An 18,354-nucleotide genomic window follows, 5' to 3' on the forward strand; every position below is an offset into this window, starting at 1 on the left:
TGAACTCCCTTACTCAGCTTCTGTGACCTTGCTGTTTCCTGCCTCCCTGCTTCCTCTTCTCATTTGGCTCGCTATTTACGCTCCCCTGCCCCACTACCTTTGTTTTGTCCTTTGGGTAACTTTCCACTGCTCCTATCTTCCCTCCCTCCCTTCCCCCCCTTTCAGAGGAGTCCACTAAACTTGATTTCCAAGGGTAAGCTGTGCTTCTCTATAACCTTTTGATGTGGTTGAAATACTGTCATTAACCTCAAGTATATTCCATTGTCCCTATCTTGTGTGTACAAGCTACAGGACCTGTCAGCATTGGTGGAACTACATACATATAGGCTCCCATTTTTTCATAATACAACTTCACAATATCAACCAGAAGTCATAAGTTGCACAGCCGTAGCCTCAATTCATCACAACAGTATTTACTGAGACTTGCATGTTACTATTGCTCTAAAGTTCAATTTTAAGTAATATCACACATTTAGATATTTGTAGTCATATTAAAAAGACTGGTTTTCCAATTCTTGCCCTCATTTTATTTTCTAAAGTAGAAGGGGGGGGTGTATGTGTGAGAGAGAGACTATATCATTCTCAGTAATAATGCCACTAATTAACACTTATATAATGCTTCTCATCTCCAAGAACTTTATATGAATTAATTAATCCTCACCACAGTTTTGTAAAGTAGGTTTATAGATACAACATGATATGAAGGCTTTGTTGTCTTATGGGAAGAAAGAACATTTGCTATTTTCTTTAAAGTTGTTTCTAAAATTTGGTATTTACATGTAATGACTTTTATATGTTTCTGAAACAAGCTCGCTAGAATAGATTCTTTTCCTTTCAGCTTCCCATTTATTGTGTGCCGCCTCTGAAATCAAGATACGTTGAAGAAGACCCTGGTCATTTGCAGGTGGGGTTTTCTACATTAAGAAAGACAACTAGTCATTATGTTGAGTGGTGCAAGGTAAGAAATATAGTTTGATTAATGCTTGAAGACAAAATGTTCAGGAATTCCTGAACAAACACTTGAGTACAACATTAAAGAGCAGCATATTCCATCCAATTTGTTGGGCACTTAATTAAATCAGAATTGCCATGGTATGTAGGGGACAAGTATGAATGATATTCTTGGCCTGAGCTTAGCAGGGAGCCAAGAAAGGGGTGTGGAGAGTGAGATGACCTCTTCAATCTCCCTGCAGTCCAAACCAAACAGCAGTGACCCTGAACAGGTCCCTTTCTGTCTACCCCTGGATTTCACAATTTTGACAGCACCTACTGGCAGCATACAAAATCACTATTTGGTTAAAACAAGAGTGGAATATGTTAATATATTATTTTTTTTTCCCAATGCTATTACATTTTATTTTTTGTCACTTTATTTTTAAAAGTCATTTAAATTAAAGAATTATGTCCACCCTCACTGAATAGGCATATTCACTGAGGCATAAGTATTTGCTGGAATGGGGCCCAATTTTGAATTGACATTGTAATTTTACTTTTCCCCTACTGCACTGGTTGAAATGGATTGATGGAAAATTTGAACGCCCTGGAATATGCAAGTTCTAGGTCTTCCCATGGTTTGCTTGATTAAATGATTCAAATAGCAATATTTTACACAATGAACCCAGTCATTAAATAGTAATACTAACTCCTAAGACCACCTGGTCAGTTCCATATTTTTAAAACTTCACATTTTAAACTACAAATGCCAATTTTAAGAAATTTAGAGTAATAAGAGTTACTTCAGCATTGCAGATTGTTTTAGCTCAATAAAGTAAAAGGAACAAAAACATTTCTCTTGGTTTTTTTTTCATTAGAATAAAACCTGTTTTCCAGTTTAAGAAGCTAATAATTCAGATTTTTAATTGGATCCAAAGAACTGTATTTAATACCATAGTTCTTTCAGCTGCCATTGTTAGTACAGTTAGGCTGTGTGATTTCTTATGATGTCTGCCTTGGAGCTCTTGACATTTAAAATTATTTTTCATCCATTAACCTCATGACCTCACTATTTAAAGAAACTGTGTTATTACCATATCTTTGCTATGGTCCTCATCAAACTAAGGGTATGTCTACACTACGAGAGTACTTCGATTTTAGTTAAATCGAATATGTGGAATCGATATTACAAAGTCGAACGTGTGTGTCCACACTAAGGACAGTAATTCGACTTTGTCAGTCCACACTAACGGGGAAAGCGTCGACATTGGAAGCAGTGCACTGTGGGCAGCTATCCCACAGTTCCCGCAGTCCCCGCTGCCCATTGGAATTCTGGGTCGAGCCCCCAATGCCTTCTGGGGGAAAAAAAATGTCTCGAGGTTGCTTTTGGGTAACTGTCGTCATCCAACCGTCACTCCCGCCCTCCCTCCCTGAAAGCGCCGGCGGGAAATCAGTTCACGCACTTTTCTGGTCAGTGACAGCGCGGACGCCACAGCACTGCGAGCATGGATCCCGCTGCGACCACCGCTGCAGTTGTGGCCGTTGTCAACGCTTCGCAGCTCATCATCGACCTTTCACTGAGGCAGATAGAGAGAAATCAGGCGAGGAGGCTACGGCAGCGGGGTGAGGACCTGAACTCTGAGAGTAGCACACGCCTGTCTGAAACCAGGACACCCAGCGCCGAGGACATCACGGTTGCAATGGGGCATATGGATGTTGTTGAACGGCGATTCTGGGCCCGGGAAACAAGCACGGACTGGTGGGACTGCATAGTGCTTCAGGTCTGGGATGAATCCCAGTAGCTGTGAAACTTTCGCATGCGGAAGGGGACTTTCCTGGAACTTTGTGAGTTGCTGTCCCCTGCCCTGAAGCGCAAGGACACCCGGATGCGAGCAGCCCTGACTGTCCAGAAGCGAGTGGCCATAGCCCTCTGGAAGCTTGCAACACCGGACAGCTACCGGTCAGTCGCGAACCACTTTGGTGTGGGCAAATCTACCGTGGGGGTTGTTGTCCTGCAAGTAGCCAAGGCAATCGTGAAGGTACTGCTGTCAAAGGTAGTGACCCTGGGAAACGCGCAGGCCATCATAGATGGCTTCGCCGCGATGGGATTCCCAAACTGCGGTGGGGCTATAGATGGGACTCACATCCCTATCCTGGGACCGGACCACCAGGCCAGCCAGTACATCAACCGAAAGGGCTACTTTTCAATGGTGCTGCAAGCACTGGTGGACCATAGGGGACGTTTTACCAACATCAACGTCGGATGGCCGGGCAAGGTTCATGACGCTCGGGTTTTCAGGAACTCTGGTCTGTTTAGACGGCTGCAGGAAGGTATTTACTTCCCGGACCACAAGATAACTGTTGGGGATGTGGAGATGCCTACAGTGATCCTCGGGGACCCAGCCTACCCGCTAATGCCCTGACTCATGAAGCCCTGTACTGGCGCCCTGGACACAGAAAAAGAACTGTTCAACTACCGGCTGAGCAAGTGCAGAATGGTGGTGGAGTGTGCTTTTGGCCGTCTCAAGGGGAGATGGAGAAGCTTACTGACTCGCTGTGATCTCAGCAAAACCAATATCCCCATTGTTATAGCAGCTTGCTGTGTGCTCCACAATCTCTGTGAGAGCAAGGGGGAGACCTTTATGGCGGGGTGGGAGGTTGAGGCAAATAGCATGGCTGCTGATTACGCCCAGCCAGACAGCCGGGCGATTAGAAGAGCCCAGCGGGACGCGCTGTGCATCCGGGAGGCTTTGAAAGCCAGTTTCCAGACTGAGCAGCGTCACCAGTGACTTTTAAGTTTGTGGACACAGAAGCTGAACTTGCCCCCGTTTCTTTACCCAGTTACCGTTGACTATCCTCTCCAGTTACATACCCCCTTCACCCCCTTCCCAAAAAATAAAATCTGTTCTGTTTTGTTAATGAACACCGTTGTCTTTATTACTGTTTTCGCGGGAATGTTTTAAACTTGGGACGCAGACTGTGGCGGGGGGCGGGTTTAGTGTTGTAATGCAAATGATGCTTCTAAACTCCAGGAATGACAGACTCCGCAGTGGTGGACTGGTCCTGGGCGGGACAGCGTGTATGTGTTGGCTATGTGACTGTCTGGCAGGGGGAGGAGGGTTACAGCTCCCCTGCTGCGCGGCTCTGTGATCCAGGGTAAGGACCGCTGCATTAGATCTGTAACTGCCCTCCCCCGCCACAAAGTCACAGAGCAACCCCCGCCCCCCAGAACATGAAAACCACCTCCCAGACTGACCAGGGTAACTAGTCACTGCACTGTGTATGTGCCCTGCTGCTGAACCTGCCCCCGCCTCTGTACCCTGCTAAAGGTGACTGTCCTGTCCAATTACCAAGCCCCTTCCCCCCCCTTCAGACAGACTCTCCTCCAAAAGAACAGGATGGAAACAGTAATGAACAGAAACGTATTTTTTAACAACAACCACACATGGAACGGGGGGAGTGAAACTTGGACGGGGTCTTGTGTGAGGCGGGTAGGAAAGGACTTTTCAAATTTTGGGGAATGAGAGCCTTCTAGTGCTAGAGCAGTCTGCAGGGGTGGAGTGAAAGTTTTCACGGCCCCTGCTGCCCCTCCGTGTTTGGACTTTGGGTGAGGGGGGTATGGGACTTGGTGGCGGGGCAGGGCGGTTAGAGAGAGACTGCAGCGGGGCTCTCTCCTCCTGCCTCCGGTCCTGCAGAACATCCACAAGGCGGCGGAGCGTGTCCGTTTGCTCCCTCATTAGTCCAAGCAGCGTTTGAGTCGCCTGCTGGTCCTCCTGTCGCCACCTCTCCTCCCGTTCCATGTTTGCCCTGTGCATTTGTGACAAGTTCTCCCTCCACTGTGTCTGCTGGGCTGCCTGGGCTCGGGAGCATCCCATTAGTTCAGCAAACATGTCTTCCCGTGTCCTCTTCTTCCTCCGCCTAATCTGCGCTAGCCTCTGGGAGTGTGAGGCCAGGCTGGGTTGGGAGACAGTCGCAGATGTGGCTGTGGGAATTGGAAAAAGGGAGTGAATTCCTGAGACAGATAAATGTAGCTGTGAACAAAGAAAATAGTCTTTCTCTGTGAACAAGACCATGCACTGCACCTATTACATGCCCACAGAGGACAAGGTCGAATTTTCGGCCCTCGCCTACAGTGCCTGCGGTCTTGCAGTGGCGATCTGAGAAGCGGGGCAGGACACCGGACTTTGTGTAGCTGGCAAAGATGGTAAGTCGTAGACTTGTGGCTGCTTAAAACTTTAATAGTGGCACTGGCCTCCTTTCACATTGAAAGCAATGCGAGTCTCTGCTGGCAGCAATCCTGCAAGCATGAACTCTGTCCCTGTCCCACCCCCTCGCGGCTGTAAACCGCGTGGCTGTAAACCAGCGGTTACAGTTCTGTAAAGGAACGGGCAAGCAGTCCCAATACTAACTTTTCCCTACCTAATTCAAAGCAGGGCGTCATGAGCAACATCACCCTGCTGAGGATCTCGGAGTGCCAGAGGGAAAGGATGCTTCCAGAAAGCATGCAGAAACCAGGGCCGTATGCCGCCATGCTCTGCAGGGCAATGATACCGGAGTACCTGATTGTGTCGTGGCGCGGAAACGTGTCCTACCACGGAGGGCCCAATAAGATCGCCCTACCCAGGAACCTGATGAACAGGCTGGAAAAGTACCTCCATGAGACCTACGAAGAGTTCTCCCATGAGGATTTCGCATCTATCCCCGGCCATATTGACCGGATTTTGGCGTAGGTGCACTGGGACTAAAGAGTGGAGCGTCTTGGGCAGCAGAATCATGAATAACCGGACATTGTTAAATTTTTTTTAAATAGTTGGGACTAAATAGTGAAGCGCCTAAGGCAGAGAAATCATGAGAAACCCTTTGTTAATATTGTAAATATTCCAGTTTTGTTGCACATAAATGTTTACATGTTTAAAGCACTTTAGGAAAAACACATTGTTAATATTATAAATATTCCAGTTCTTTTAAAAATAAATGTTTACATGTTTAGAGCACTTACTGCTTGATCCTTCCCCTGAATCTGTGTCTGGGATAACGGCTGGGGACGGTTGGTAGGGGATCTCTGTAAGGGTGATGAAGATATCCTGGCTGTCGGGGAAATCAGCGTTGTAAGCGCTGTCGACTGCCTCGTCCTCCTCATCTCCTTCCTCATCTTCCCCGTCCGCTAACATGTCCGAGGAACCGGCCGCGGACAATATCCCATCCTCAGAGTCCACGGTCAGTGGTGGGGTAGTGGTGGCGGCCGCACCTAGGATGGAATGCAGTGCCTCGTAGAAACGGGATGTGTGGGGCTGGGATCCGGAGCGTCCGTTTGCCTCTTTTGTTTTTTGGTAGCCTTGTCTCAGCTCCTTGATTTTGACACGGCACTGCGTTGCATCCCGGCTGTATCCTCTCTCTGCCATGGCTTTAGAGATCTTCTCATAGATCTTTGCATTCCGTCTTTTGGAGCGCAGCTCGGAAAGCACGGACTCATCTCCCCACACAGCGATGAGATCCAAGACTTCCCGATCAGTCCATGCTGGGGCCCTCTTTCTATTCTGGGATTGCACGGCCATCTCTGCTGGAGAGCTCTGCATCGTTGCCACTGCTGCTGAGCTCGCCACGATGTCCAAACAGGAAATGCGATTCAAACTGTACAGACAGGAAAAGGAATTCAAATTTTCCCGGGGTGTGGCTGGTCAGAGCATCCGAGCTCGGACTGCTGTCCAGAGCGTCAACAGAGTGGTGCACTGTGGGATAGCTCCCGGAGCTATTAGCGTCGATTTCCATCCACACCTAGCCTAATTCGATATGGCCATGTCGAATTTAGCGCTACTCCCCTTGTTGGGGAGGAGTACAGAAATCAAATTAAAGAGAGCTCTATGTCGAACTAAATAGCTTCGTGGTGTGGACGGGTGCAGGGTTAAGTCGATGTAACGGCGCTAAATTCGACATAAACGCCTAGTGTAGACCAGGCCTAAGATATATTTTTGCACATACGTATACTTTATGTAGAAGATTGCCTGGGCTTTCATTTTCGTGTACACTCCATCCCCATGCTAAGTAAAAGTGCAATGTTAGCTAACAAGGAAAAAAAGATTTTAAGAAGGGAAGGAAATTCAATGATGCGGAGATTGTCTGGATGAGCTGAATGATCAGTGGGGTAGGTATGAGGTCCTGAAGAAAAAGTACAGTAAGTCCATGGGACACACTTGAGGGGTTACTCAGAGTCAGCTAAAATTTCATTACAAGATTTGTCAGTCTACATAATATGGAGTTCTAGCTTTACATTTCCTAAATAGTTTTGTCTTTGTATAGCATCACAGAAGGACTACAATTGTAAGTTACTGCTGGTGCAAGTTGTATATCTGAGTGCCCAGCTTTCACCCAGTCACTTTTTATTTGTGTGGCGGGAATGTTTCTGTGTCTTGTTCTTTTCTATATGTTAGTGTCCTTTGTATGTCTCTTCAAGGGACACTGACTTAAGTATTATACTCTGGCTAATTTTAACACCTCGCTTATAACAACTAAGAGTTAGCAAAGATGTATCTTTTTTTGGACTTAGGGTTGCCAACTTTCTAATCACACAAAACTGAATACCCTTGTCCTGCCCCTTCTCCGAGGCCCCGCCCTGCTCACTCCATCTCTCCTCCCTCCGTTGCTCGCTCTTCTCCACCCTCCCTCACTCGCTCATTTTCACTGGGCTGCGGAGGGTCCCTTTTTGACTGGGTGTTTCAGTTGAAAACCGAACATCTGGGGTTTGTTTACTTTAGGAATTTGACAGCATTTTGTATATAGCCAACTTTACAATTTCCCCCTGTATAGTCAATTTGTTTTCCTTTTTGTTTGTGTGGACCTTTCATATAGCAAGAGGGAAGAAAAATATTTACAAACAGGAAAACATGATTATAAAATACAGAAACTGGCAGAAGTAGTTAAGGATGAGTGTAGTACCTGAAAATATTTTAAACACTTTTTTTTAAATTGATTAGATTTCAAGCTGACTGTCCCTTGAAGAGGAGTGTCATCAGTCACTGGATATTGCTTTTTTTTAAATTAAAAACAAAACAAAAACTTCACTCTTTTTGAAGGAATCTGGAGATGGCGTGTTATTACAACAGACGATAACGGTGATACTCAGATTTGACTTGATCACCTTGTCATTTTCATCTTTAACATTTAAAAGCAACTGGATTTCACATACCCCTCCTGAATAATTCTCTGTTGCTGCCAGTCAGTATTGCACTGGTTTATATAACTTAAGAAACAGTGACAGAGGGGGTTATGTTGTTAGAATTCCTGAAACATGTTGTGATTTCCAAAACAAAGTTGTAATTTGGTGATAAATACCACATAGTTACCAGAGCTGCTTAATATTTTAAGTATAGAGCAACACTGTGGTATCTTAGCTATGACTGTCTCATAACTGTTAACAAATAATAACTCTTAATGGTGAACACTGTTATTTTGACATTCGTCGTCATATTTTCCTTTTCTTTTACCTTAATAAGAGGGCTTTCTCTAGCCACTTTGAAACTTGCCTCTACTGTTTAGAATCTAGATCAAAAAGGAACAGTCATTTGTGCAGCAAGGCATCGTATATATAACTCTATCAGCTAAAGCATGGCCTGCAGGCATTTCAAGTGAGTGTAGTGCTCATAAAATACATCAGGTTGATAGTCCTGGAAATTAAAGTCCTCTCATCAGTTAATCCATATAACAGTTATAGCATGGGAGGTACCTCGGTATGAGTCGTCCCCCGTCCCCCGCCCCCCCGTTCCTTGCAACCACTTCTAGAAATGAAGGTGTCAATGAACCACAAATGTGACAATTTTGATGGCACTTTTTCTAATGTGCACTCTGGTCCTGTAGCAGCTAGTCTGAAACCACCAATTGATCTTGGATAAAGATATTGAACGACTGTCAGAACTCCTAATATCTTTTCAATAACACTGACCAGAGTTGGATCTAAACTAGTGACCCAGGCCAGGTGTACATTTAAGGTTTTGCTGCTATAGAAATGTTGTTTGGGGTTTGTTTGTTTTTTTAATGACACTTCTGTACTGGGAAAAACTCTACTGTAGATGCAGTTATTCTGACAAAAATGTGCATTTGCTGGCATAGTTTATTTTGCTTGGGGAATCAGCATAAGCTATACCATCAGAAGCGCTCTTTTGCTGGTATAAGCTGCATCTCTGTTAGGAGGTTTGCCAGCATAAAAATGTAATAAAAAAACAATCACATCCCTAAACGACGTCATTATACTGGCAATAATTCCTAGTGTACACCAGGTCTAACTCACAGTGAATCCATGTAATCCTCCATAATTTGTAGTTTTCCCATAGATATAGCTATAGCAGGGGTCGGCAACCTTTCAGAAGTGGTGTGCCGAATCTTCATTTATTCACTTTAATTTAAGGTTTTGCATGCCAGTAATACATTTTAACGTTTTTAGAAGGTCTCTTTCTATAAGTCTATAATAAATTCCCAGGCACTTTAGACAAACTCACTGGTAAGATAAAACATTAAAAGAAGTTTATTAACTACGGAAAGGTAGATTTTGAGTGATAATAAGTGGTAGGCATAAAGGTCAGCGATAGTTACCTTAAGACCAAACTTTCCCAGTTCAAAGTCTTTGTCCTCCAGACGTTCTTCCAGGTGTTGAGGGGGGAGAGGCCAAATGATGATGTCACTGTCTCTCTTTTACACTTCTAGCTTGCTGAAAAGATTCTTGCTCTGATGTGGGGGTCAGGCAATCCCCATTGGTCAAGCAGTCTCTATTGTGTACGTGCCTTCTCCAAGAAGCCTCTGGGATAGCGGATTGTGTGCCAAGGAGCCATTAACAACCATCTGGCTATTGATGGCTATTCCTTTGTAACTGAAACGCTGATTGTGGGTATTCCCAACCTCATAACGTATTTCAGTAACACATATGGAAATACTTCATAACTTCACATACAATGATAGTACGTACAATTCAACAGGTTATTATTGTTCAACATCTCAAGACTTGCAAAATGATACCATACAAGGCATACTTTGTTCAAAACATAGGATGATATCACAGCGGTGAATATGGGGGTTCCAGGGTACTACTTTGAGGTACAGAGTGTCACCATATCCCTTAGCCAAATTAACAGTGGGTGTTAACTTTGGCAATCTTGTATGATCTCATGTGATCTTCTAGTGTAAATATACATTAAATGTCAGTATATTGCTTATTTTATAAAATATGTTCCATTTTCTCATCACCACAGAGCTGTTGTCATGAGGATTTTTAATTAATAGTTATAAAGTAGTGCAAGATTATTTTATTTAAAGTACATAAATTTTGTTTGCACTTATAGCACAACATGAACTACCTCTGATATGCTTTAAGTATGATATTTTAGTAAAATTCTATTTTAAGACAAAGATTCCACAATAAGTAAATCACCCAAAACAATCTTTGATACTAAATAATCAGGTTAAAGGAAGGGAAGTAAGCAACCTGAAGAAACTGCAAAGTAGATTTTTCTTGCATTTCATAAGTGTTGCTACTTTTAAGCCCCAGTTGTGCAAACACGTACACACTATTGAGTATGGTTATTCATGTACATAGGGATAATTCATAGATTCCAAGGCCAGATTGGACCATTCTGATTATCTAGTCTGACCTCCTGTATAATACATGCCTAGAATGGCCTTAAAAATATTGCTAGGGCATATCTTTTGGAAAAAATCCAATCTTGATTTAAAATTTTGTCAGTGATGGATAGTCTGCCAAAGCGCTTGGTAAATTGTTCCAGTGGTTAATTACTCTCACTGTTAAAAATGTACGTTTTATTTCCAGTATGAATTTGTCAATCTTCAGCTTCCAGCCACTGGAACATGTTATACTTTGCTCGGTTAGATTGAAGAGACCATTATTAAATATTTGTTCTCAATGTAGATATTTATAGACTGTAATCCAGTCACCTGTTAACCTTTTCTTTAAGCTAATTAAAATGAGCTCCTTGAGATGGTCACTATAAAGCTGGTTTTCTAATCCTTTAATCGTTCTCGTGGCTCTTCTCTCAACCCTCTTCCCTTCTGGAATCGTGGGTGCCAGACCTGGACTTAGTATTCCAGCAGCAATTGCCAGAGCCATATAAAGAGGTAAAATAACCTCTCTATTCCTACCTGAGATTCCCCTGTGTATACATGCTAGGATTGCATTAGCTTTTTTGGCCACAACATTGCACTGGGAGCTCATGTTGAGCTGATTTTCCATCATAACCCCCAGATGTCGTTCAGAGTCATTGCTTCCCAGGATAGAGTCCCCCATCAAGTAAATATGGCCTACATTCTTTGTTTAGAGGTATACATTTACATTTCACCATATAAAACACAAATTGTTTGGTTGCACCCAGTTTACCAAGTGATCCAGATTGCTCTGAATCAGTGAGCTGTTCTCTTAATTATTTACCAATTTTTGTTATCTGATTTTATTAGTGATGATTTTATTTTCTTCCAGGTCCTTGTTAAAAATGTTTAATAATATAGGGCCAAAAGCCACTCCCTGCAGGATCCACACTGGAAACGATCTTACTTGATGATGATTCCCCATTTACAGTTACATTTTGAGATCTATCATTTAGCCTGTTTTTTAATCCATTTAATGTGTGCCATGTTAATTTTACATCGTTCTAGTTTTTTAATCAAGATATCGCACAGTACCAAGCCAAACCTCTTAAAGAAGTGTATTATGTCAACACTATTACCTTTATCAACCAAACTTGTAATCTCATTTTAAAAAAAAAGATATTAAGTTTGGCAGGTTCTGGTTTCTTTAAACCCATAATGATTGACATTAATTATATTACTCTCCTTTAATTCTTCATTAATTGCGTCCCATATCAACCACTCCATTATCTTGCCAAAGATCAATGTTAAGCTGACTGGCCTGTATTTACCTGGATCATCCCATTTACCTTTTTTAAAAATGGGTACAACACTGGCTTTCTTCCGGTCTTCTGGAACACCCGTGGTGCTGCAAGACTTATTGAAAATCAATGTTAATGGTCCAGTGAGCTGCTCAACTAGCACTTTTAAAACTCTTGGATGCAAGTTATCTGGACCTGCTGATTTAAAAAGTCTAACTTTAGTAGCTTCTGTTTAACATTCTCCCGATATGCTGGTGGAATGGAAAGTATGTTATCACTATACGATGAAACTGTGTCATCTGTGTTTCCCCAAATGCAGAACAAATTTGTACTGAAGACTTCTGCCTTTTCTGATTATTGATAATTCTACCATTCCCACCTAGTAATGGACTAGTGTCATTGTCAGATTCTTTTTGTTCCTAATATATTTTTAAAACTCCTTATTGTCCCTAAGTCTACTGGCAATAAATTTCTTGTGTCCCTTGACTTCCCTTATCAATTTTCTGCAATTCCTAACTTGTGATTTATATTCATTACTATCAACTCCCCCTTTCTTCCATTTGGTATTTATTATTTTTTTATTTAGACTCTTGGAGCAAAACTTTCAAAAGCATCTAAATGACTTGAGTCCCATGTTCAAAAAGCCTCTAAATCACGTAGGCACTTTGGAAAATGTAACCATAATCATTGTCATCAGTACTTACTCAAGGTCAAATCCTGATTCCATTTAAATCAATGGGAGATTTCACTGAAACAAGGATTTGGTCCTAAAGCATTCACAATTAAAGTATCATACTTTTTCTATATATTCGCTTAAACAGTTTCTAAAGTGGTTTTTAGTATTTCAATGCTTGAATAGCAGTGACCCCTTGTGGTATAAATTCAAAAATTGATTGCAACAAAATTTCTCATAAAAGAAATAGAATTATACCTTTATAATCTGAAGTAAATAGATGGTCTGAAGCATGTGCAGTATACTAATTCTCGCTATGCTTAGTAAGTCTCACTATGATGCTTCAAACTATAGCCTATCCGACTATATCTTCCCTTACTACTTCAAGAAAAATGTTAAATATGACTTTTGACCAAGCTGAAATTTCGCTGTGGACTAGTACATTTGAATGGTTCTCTTGTTGGATGTCAATAGGATTAACTGGTAAATTACTTTCTGAGGCTAGGTTACACATCTGACTGAACTATATCACTGAACACAAATAACTCAATGCAAATCACTGTTGTACATCATGTAATCTTTACGTTTATAGAGGAGTTAAACATTAAGTGTAACTGCACATAGAGAAGTTGGGCTTTTTCCCTACCAGCATAACTTTACTATATGGGAAAAAATATTCAAAATTGATATTCAATAATATTACATTAAATATTTCAGATACAGTGAAGAATAACTTTTTACATTTGGGTGCTCTATTTTTTGCTCCCTAGATTATTATTTTTTAAATTACTGTACAATTTTTTTTCTTCAAGGAATGCCATAGTTGTATTGAAATTTGGAAACACTTTCAGTATGTACAAAAGCGATTGGGGGTGGGAGTTAAAAGGTACTATCTGTCACAGTTTCTGGGGAACTGCCTGTGTATCCCCCTCTGTGGTTCATTCCATTAGTGCCCAGTCATGTCTCTAGCTGTTACCTGTCTCTGGGCAGGGACCCTTGTCCCACTCCTTTCTGACTGTGGAGTTTTAAGCTGCACAGCTCCCTGCTTTCTACTGCAATATCTCCAGCACGCCAGTCACCCTAAAGGCCAGCACTTGTGTGTTGTTTTCTTTCTCAGGGCTATGAACAGGGTATTGCCAGCCGTCACAAGCTACCACACAGCTCCTTCTAAGTAAGCACATTTATTCTTAAGGTAAAAGCATAATAAAAACAATAAATAGATTTAAGCACACACTAAACATACCAATAGTCACCCATCAGCATTATGGGGCCCGCATAGGCCAAAGTCTTTCTAACCTTACCACAAGGATTAGAACCCCTACAGGACAGTAGGTCCTGTCAATTTGCTGGATCAGAAAGAAAGTCCTGGGTCTGTTTAAACACTGCCTTTTTATGCCCAAAACTCTTTCTTTCTCTGTGGGTCTCTGGAAAACCCAGTTTTAACCAGTATGTGGAAGCCTTACAATGGGTGGTACCTCTCTGGAGATGTTTATAAACTGAGTGATTCACCTTTACCACCAACACCCCACACACTGTTCTTAGCTAAGAACATAACAGCCATACTGGGTCAGACCAAAGGTCTATCTAGCCTAGAATCCTGTCTTCCAGCAGCGGCCAATGCCCGGTGTCCCAGAGGGAATGAACAGAACAGTTAGTCGCCAATTGATCCATCCCCGTCACCCATTCCCAGATTCTGGCAAATGGAGGCTAAGGACACCATCCCTGCCCATCCTGGCTAATAGCCATTGATGGACCTATCCTTCATGAATGTACCTAGTTCTTTTTTAAACCCTGTTATAGTCTTGGCCTTCACAACATCCTCTGGCACAGAGTTCCACAGGTTGACTTCCTTTTGTTTGTTTGTTTTAAACCTACTACGTATTAATTTTATTTGGTGGCCCCTAGTTCTTGTGTTATGAGAAGGAGTAAATAACACTTCCTTATTTACTTTCTCCACACCAGTCACGATTTTATAGACCTCTGTCATATCCCCCCTTAGTCATCTCTTTTCCAGGCTGAAAAGTCCCAGTCTCATTAATCTCTCCTCATACGGCAGCCGTTCCATACCCCTAATCATTTTTGTTACCCTTTTCTGAACCTTTTCCAAGTCCAATATCTTTTTGAGATGGGGTGACCACATCTGCATGCAGTATTCAACATGTGAGCGTATCATGTATCATGGATTTATAGAGAGGCAATATGATATTTTCTGTCTTATTATCTATCCCTTTCTTAATAATTCCCAATGTTCTGGTCACTTTTTTTGACTGCCGCTGCACATTGAGTGGATGTTTTCAGAGAACTATCCACAATGACTCCAAGATCTCTTTCTTGAATGGTAATAGCTACTTTAGACCCCATCATTTTATGTTATATGTTTAGTTGGGATTATGTTTTCTAATGTTCATTACTTTGCATTTATCAACACTGAATTTCATCTGCCATTTTGTTGCCCAGTTACCCAGTTTTGAGAGATCCTTTTGTTGCTCTTCGCGGTCTGCCTGGGACTTAACTATCTTGAGTAGTTTTGTATCATCTGCAAATTTTTCCACCTCACTGTTTACCCCTTTTTCCAGATCATTTATGAATATGTTAAATAGGACTGGGGCCAGTACAGACCCCTGGGGGACACCACTATTTATCTCTCTCCATTCTGAAAACTGACCATTTATCCCTACCCTTTGTTTCCTAACTTTTAACCAGTTATCATAGAATATCAGGGTTTGAAGGGACCTCATCTAGTCCAACCCCCTGCTCAAAGCAGGACCAGTCCCCAGACAGATTTTTGCCCCAGATCCCTAAATGGCCCCCTCAAGGATTGACCTCACAATTCTGGGTTTAGCAGGCCAATGCTCAAACCACTGAGCTATCCCTCCCCAATCCATGAGAAACCCTCGCCTCTTATCCTATGACTGCTTACTTTGCTTAAGAGCCTTTGGTGAGGACCTTGTCAAAGGCTTTCTGAAAATCTAAATACGCTATATTCACTGGATCCCCTTGTCCACATGCTTGGACATGCTCTGTTCCTGGCAGAGCTGTAGCAGCCCTTCCCCTCTGGAGCTATATACAGTCCCTGACCCACAGTGATGTATAAACCATTCATATGCTTAATACAATGTGGTCCTCAAAGATTTTCCACATGGTTGCAATATCTGTCACACCATCCATATATAATTTAAACATACATTGTACGTACTGGGAGCAAAGTAGAAATGTATCTCTCTGCATTTTTTGTTCTAAAAGCTTTTTGCCTGATCTGTTTCTTTTACTTCTTATGTAATTACTCGATTCTCTTTGGCCAGAGTGGAAAAGTATGTAGTCCAGTGTGTTAGTGTTGTATCCATGGCATTGAAGACTTCAACTCAAAAACAGAGTTCACTTTATCTAAATTTTCTTTTGTGTAGGATGCCTATGTCTTTGTTAAAAACGGGATAATGGATTCAATACAGTTTGGAAAAGGTAGGTAAGTCATATAGTCAAAATTTAAAACTAGTCTCTTCTTGCTCATTGTTTGGCTATGAAAGTTACAAAGCTGGTTTATACTGGAGAACAGCAAATTCTATCAAAAATATTGATATTGTACTAGGGCAAACACAAGAATCAATAAAACAGAAGGGGTACAAATGCCTTCCCTAGAAGCTGACTTCATGCTATTTACCGTAGTCTCTTGTTTGAAAATAAAAAGGAAGCTCCTATTCTCTTTTTGTAATTATGACTCAACCAATTTAGCTAATGTTTGTAATTCCTTTGATTTTAATATTAGATGACATTTTGAGGCCAAATGCTACCCAAGCCCTCAGTAGGTTCAGAAGCTTCTAAAGATCAGAGAACTGTCATGATTCTACCGCAGGGTTGGATAAAAGGGGAATGGAGAAAGAAGCTCTACATCCCGAGTGTCTCTATGTTCCCAGTGCGCTACATGCTGTAGAATTTTTCTCCCTAGTGCTTTCTCTTAGCAGCACAGAGCATGACTTGGGGAGTGGCATCACGTGCTTAAACCTCCACATAGGTGGTGCATAGGTAGTCCAACTCCTATTACAATCTGTAGCTGTGGTAGCAGCAGTAGGGTTGCCAACTTCCTAATCGCACAAAACTGAACATCCTTGCCCCGCCCCTTCCTTGAGGTTCCGCCCCCTGCTCATTACATTCCCCCTCCCTTGATGGCTCGCTCTCCCCCACCCTCACTCACTTTCACGGGGCTGGGGCAGAGGGTTGGGGTGCGGGAGGGAGTGAAGGCTCTAACTGAGGGTGTGGGCTCTGGGGTAGGCCCAGAAATGAGGGGTTCATGGTGTGGGAGGGGGCTCCAGGCTGGGGCAGCGAGTTGGGGTGTGGGACAGGGTGAGGGCTCTGGCTGGGGTGCAGGCTCTGGAGTGGGGCTGGGGATAATAGGTCTGGGGTGCAGGAGGGGCCTCCAGGCTGGGAGGGTGGGGCCGAGGGATTTGCAGTAGGGGAGGGGGCTGCGGATTGAGGCAGGGGGTTGGGGTGTGGTAGGGGGTATGGGCTGTGGGTGCGGGCTCTGGGCTGTGGCCAGGGATGAGGGGTTTGGGGTGTAGGAGGGGGCTCCAGGTTTGAGGAGGCCCAGGGCTGGGACAGGGGGTTGGGGCTCAGGGTTGGGATGTGGGCTTACCTCAGGTGGCTCCCGGTCAGTGGGGCTAAGGGAGGCTCCCTGCCTGTCCTGGCTCCGCGCTGTGCCCCGGAAGCGGCCAGCAGGTCCAGCTTCTAGGCAGGGGGGCCAGGAGGCTCCGTGCACTGCTCTTGCCCACGGACACCTCCCCTCCAGCTCCCATTGGCCCTGGTTCCCAGCCAATGGGAGTGCAGAGCCAGTGTTCAGGGCTGGGGCACCGCACTGAGTCCCATGGCCCTGCCACCTAGGAGCCAGACCTGCTGGCCACTTCCGGGGTGCAGCGCAGTGCCAGGACAGCTACAGACTAGTCTGCCTTAGCCCTGCAGCACTGCCAACCGAACTTTTAATGGCCCGGTTGGCAGTGCTGACTGGAGCTACCGGGGTCTCTTTTCGACCGGGCGTTCCAATCAAAAACCGGACACCTGGCAACCCTAAGCAGCAGGGAGGAGGCTACACAGCTGCTGTACACATAACTGCTGTATAGGTGAGAAGAATTCCTTTCCCTTGCTTCCTTATTTTAGTTCTCATTTACACTTCACAGTTTGGTCCTAATTCTGGCATTGAAGATAAAAATACTCTTTGTATTAAAGATGCATTTCTGAAATTACCAGTGGAAAATAAGTTTCATTAACAAGAAACAAACAATGGTCCAGTGGTTAGGGCACTAGCCTAGGATTTGGATGAGTACGGTTCAGTTCCCTGCTCCACTGTGTGACCTTGGGCAAGTCTCTCTGTGCTTCAGTTCTATAAAAATGGGGATAATGAAACTTCCCTATGTCACAGGGGCATTGCGAGAATAAATACGTTAAAGATTGTGAAAGATTTTGAGATCTACTGATGAAAAGCGCTATATACGAGTAGTAGTAGTATTAAAAAAATCAAGAAACACCACCATAGTCACATCTCCTTTCACCAATTTTTAAATTCCTTTTTGACATGCATTGAAAACTGAAAACTTGCATTAGGAACAAGTGCTAACATTTTACTAAATACAAAAAGGTATCTAAAGAGCATGATTGTGAACTTTGTAAAATGTATATTTTATGAATGACACATCAGAATCCTGCTACTGCAGTGCTGACTCCCATGTATCCGCCTTCAAAATAAGTCAGTGGAGCTTGACATGGATGCAGGTATCCGCAGTAGCAGATCCAGTTGTAAGATAGGGCCTACCTCAGCATTCAACTTTTGATAGACATGACTTTACTGCTCTCTCTTAAAATGGAAAAAAAAAAAGAGAG

General features: G+C 43.2%; 1 protein-coding gene across 1 annotated transcript in view; it reads left to right on the top strand.

Annotated features, from left to right (window-relative positions):
* APOOL (apolipoprotein O like) overlaps positions 1 to 18,354 on the top strand; it is a 52,430-nt gene that overhangs the window by 24,246 nt on the left and 9,830 nt on the right. The window contains 2 exon segments of the mRNA XM_024195121.3: positions 839 to 958; positions 15,894 to 15,948. Of these exon segments, the coding sequence (XP_024050889.3) occupies positions 839 to 958; positions 15,894 to 15,948 (175 nt within the window).

Source organism: Terrapene carolina, unplaced genomic scaffold, assembly GCF_002925995.2.
Source record: "Terrapene carolina triunguis isolate 2854851 unplaced genomic scaffold, T_m_triunguis-2.0 Scaffold131, whole genome shotgun sequence".
NCBI classification, from domain to species: Eukaryota; Metazoa; Chordata; order Testudines; family Emydidae; genus Terrapene; species Terrapene triunguis.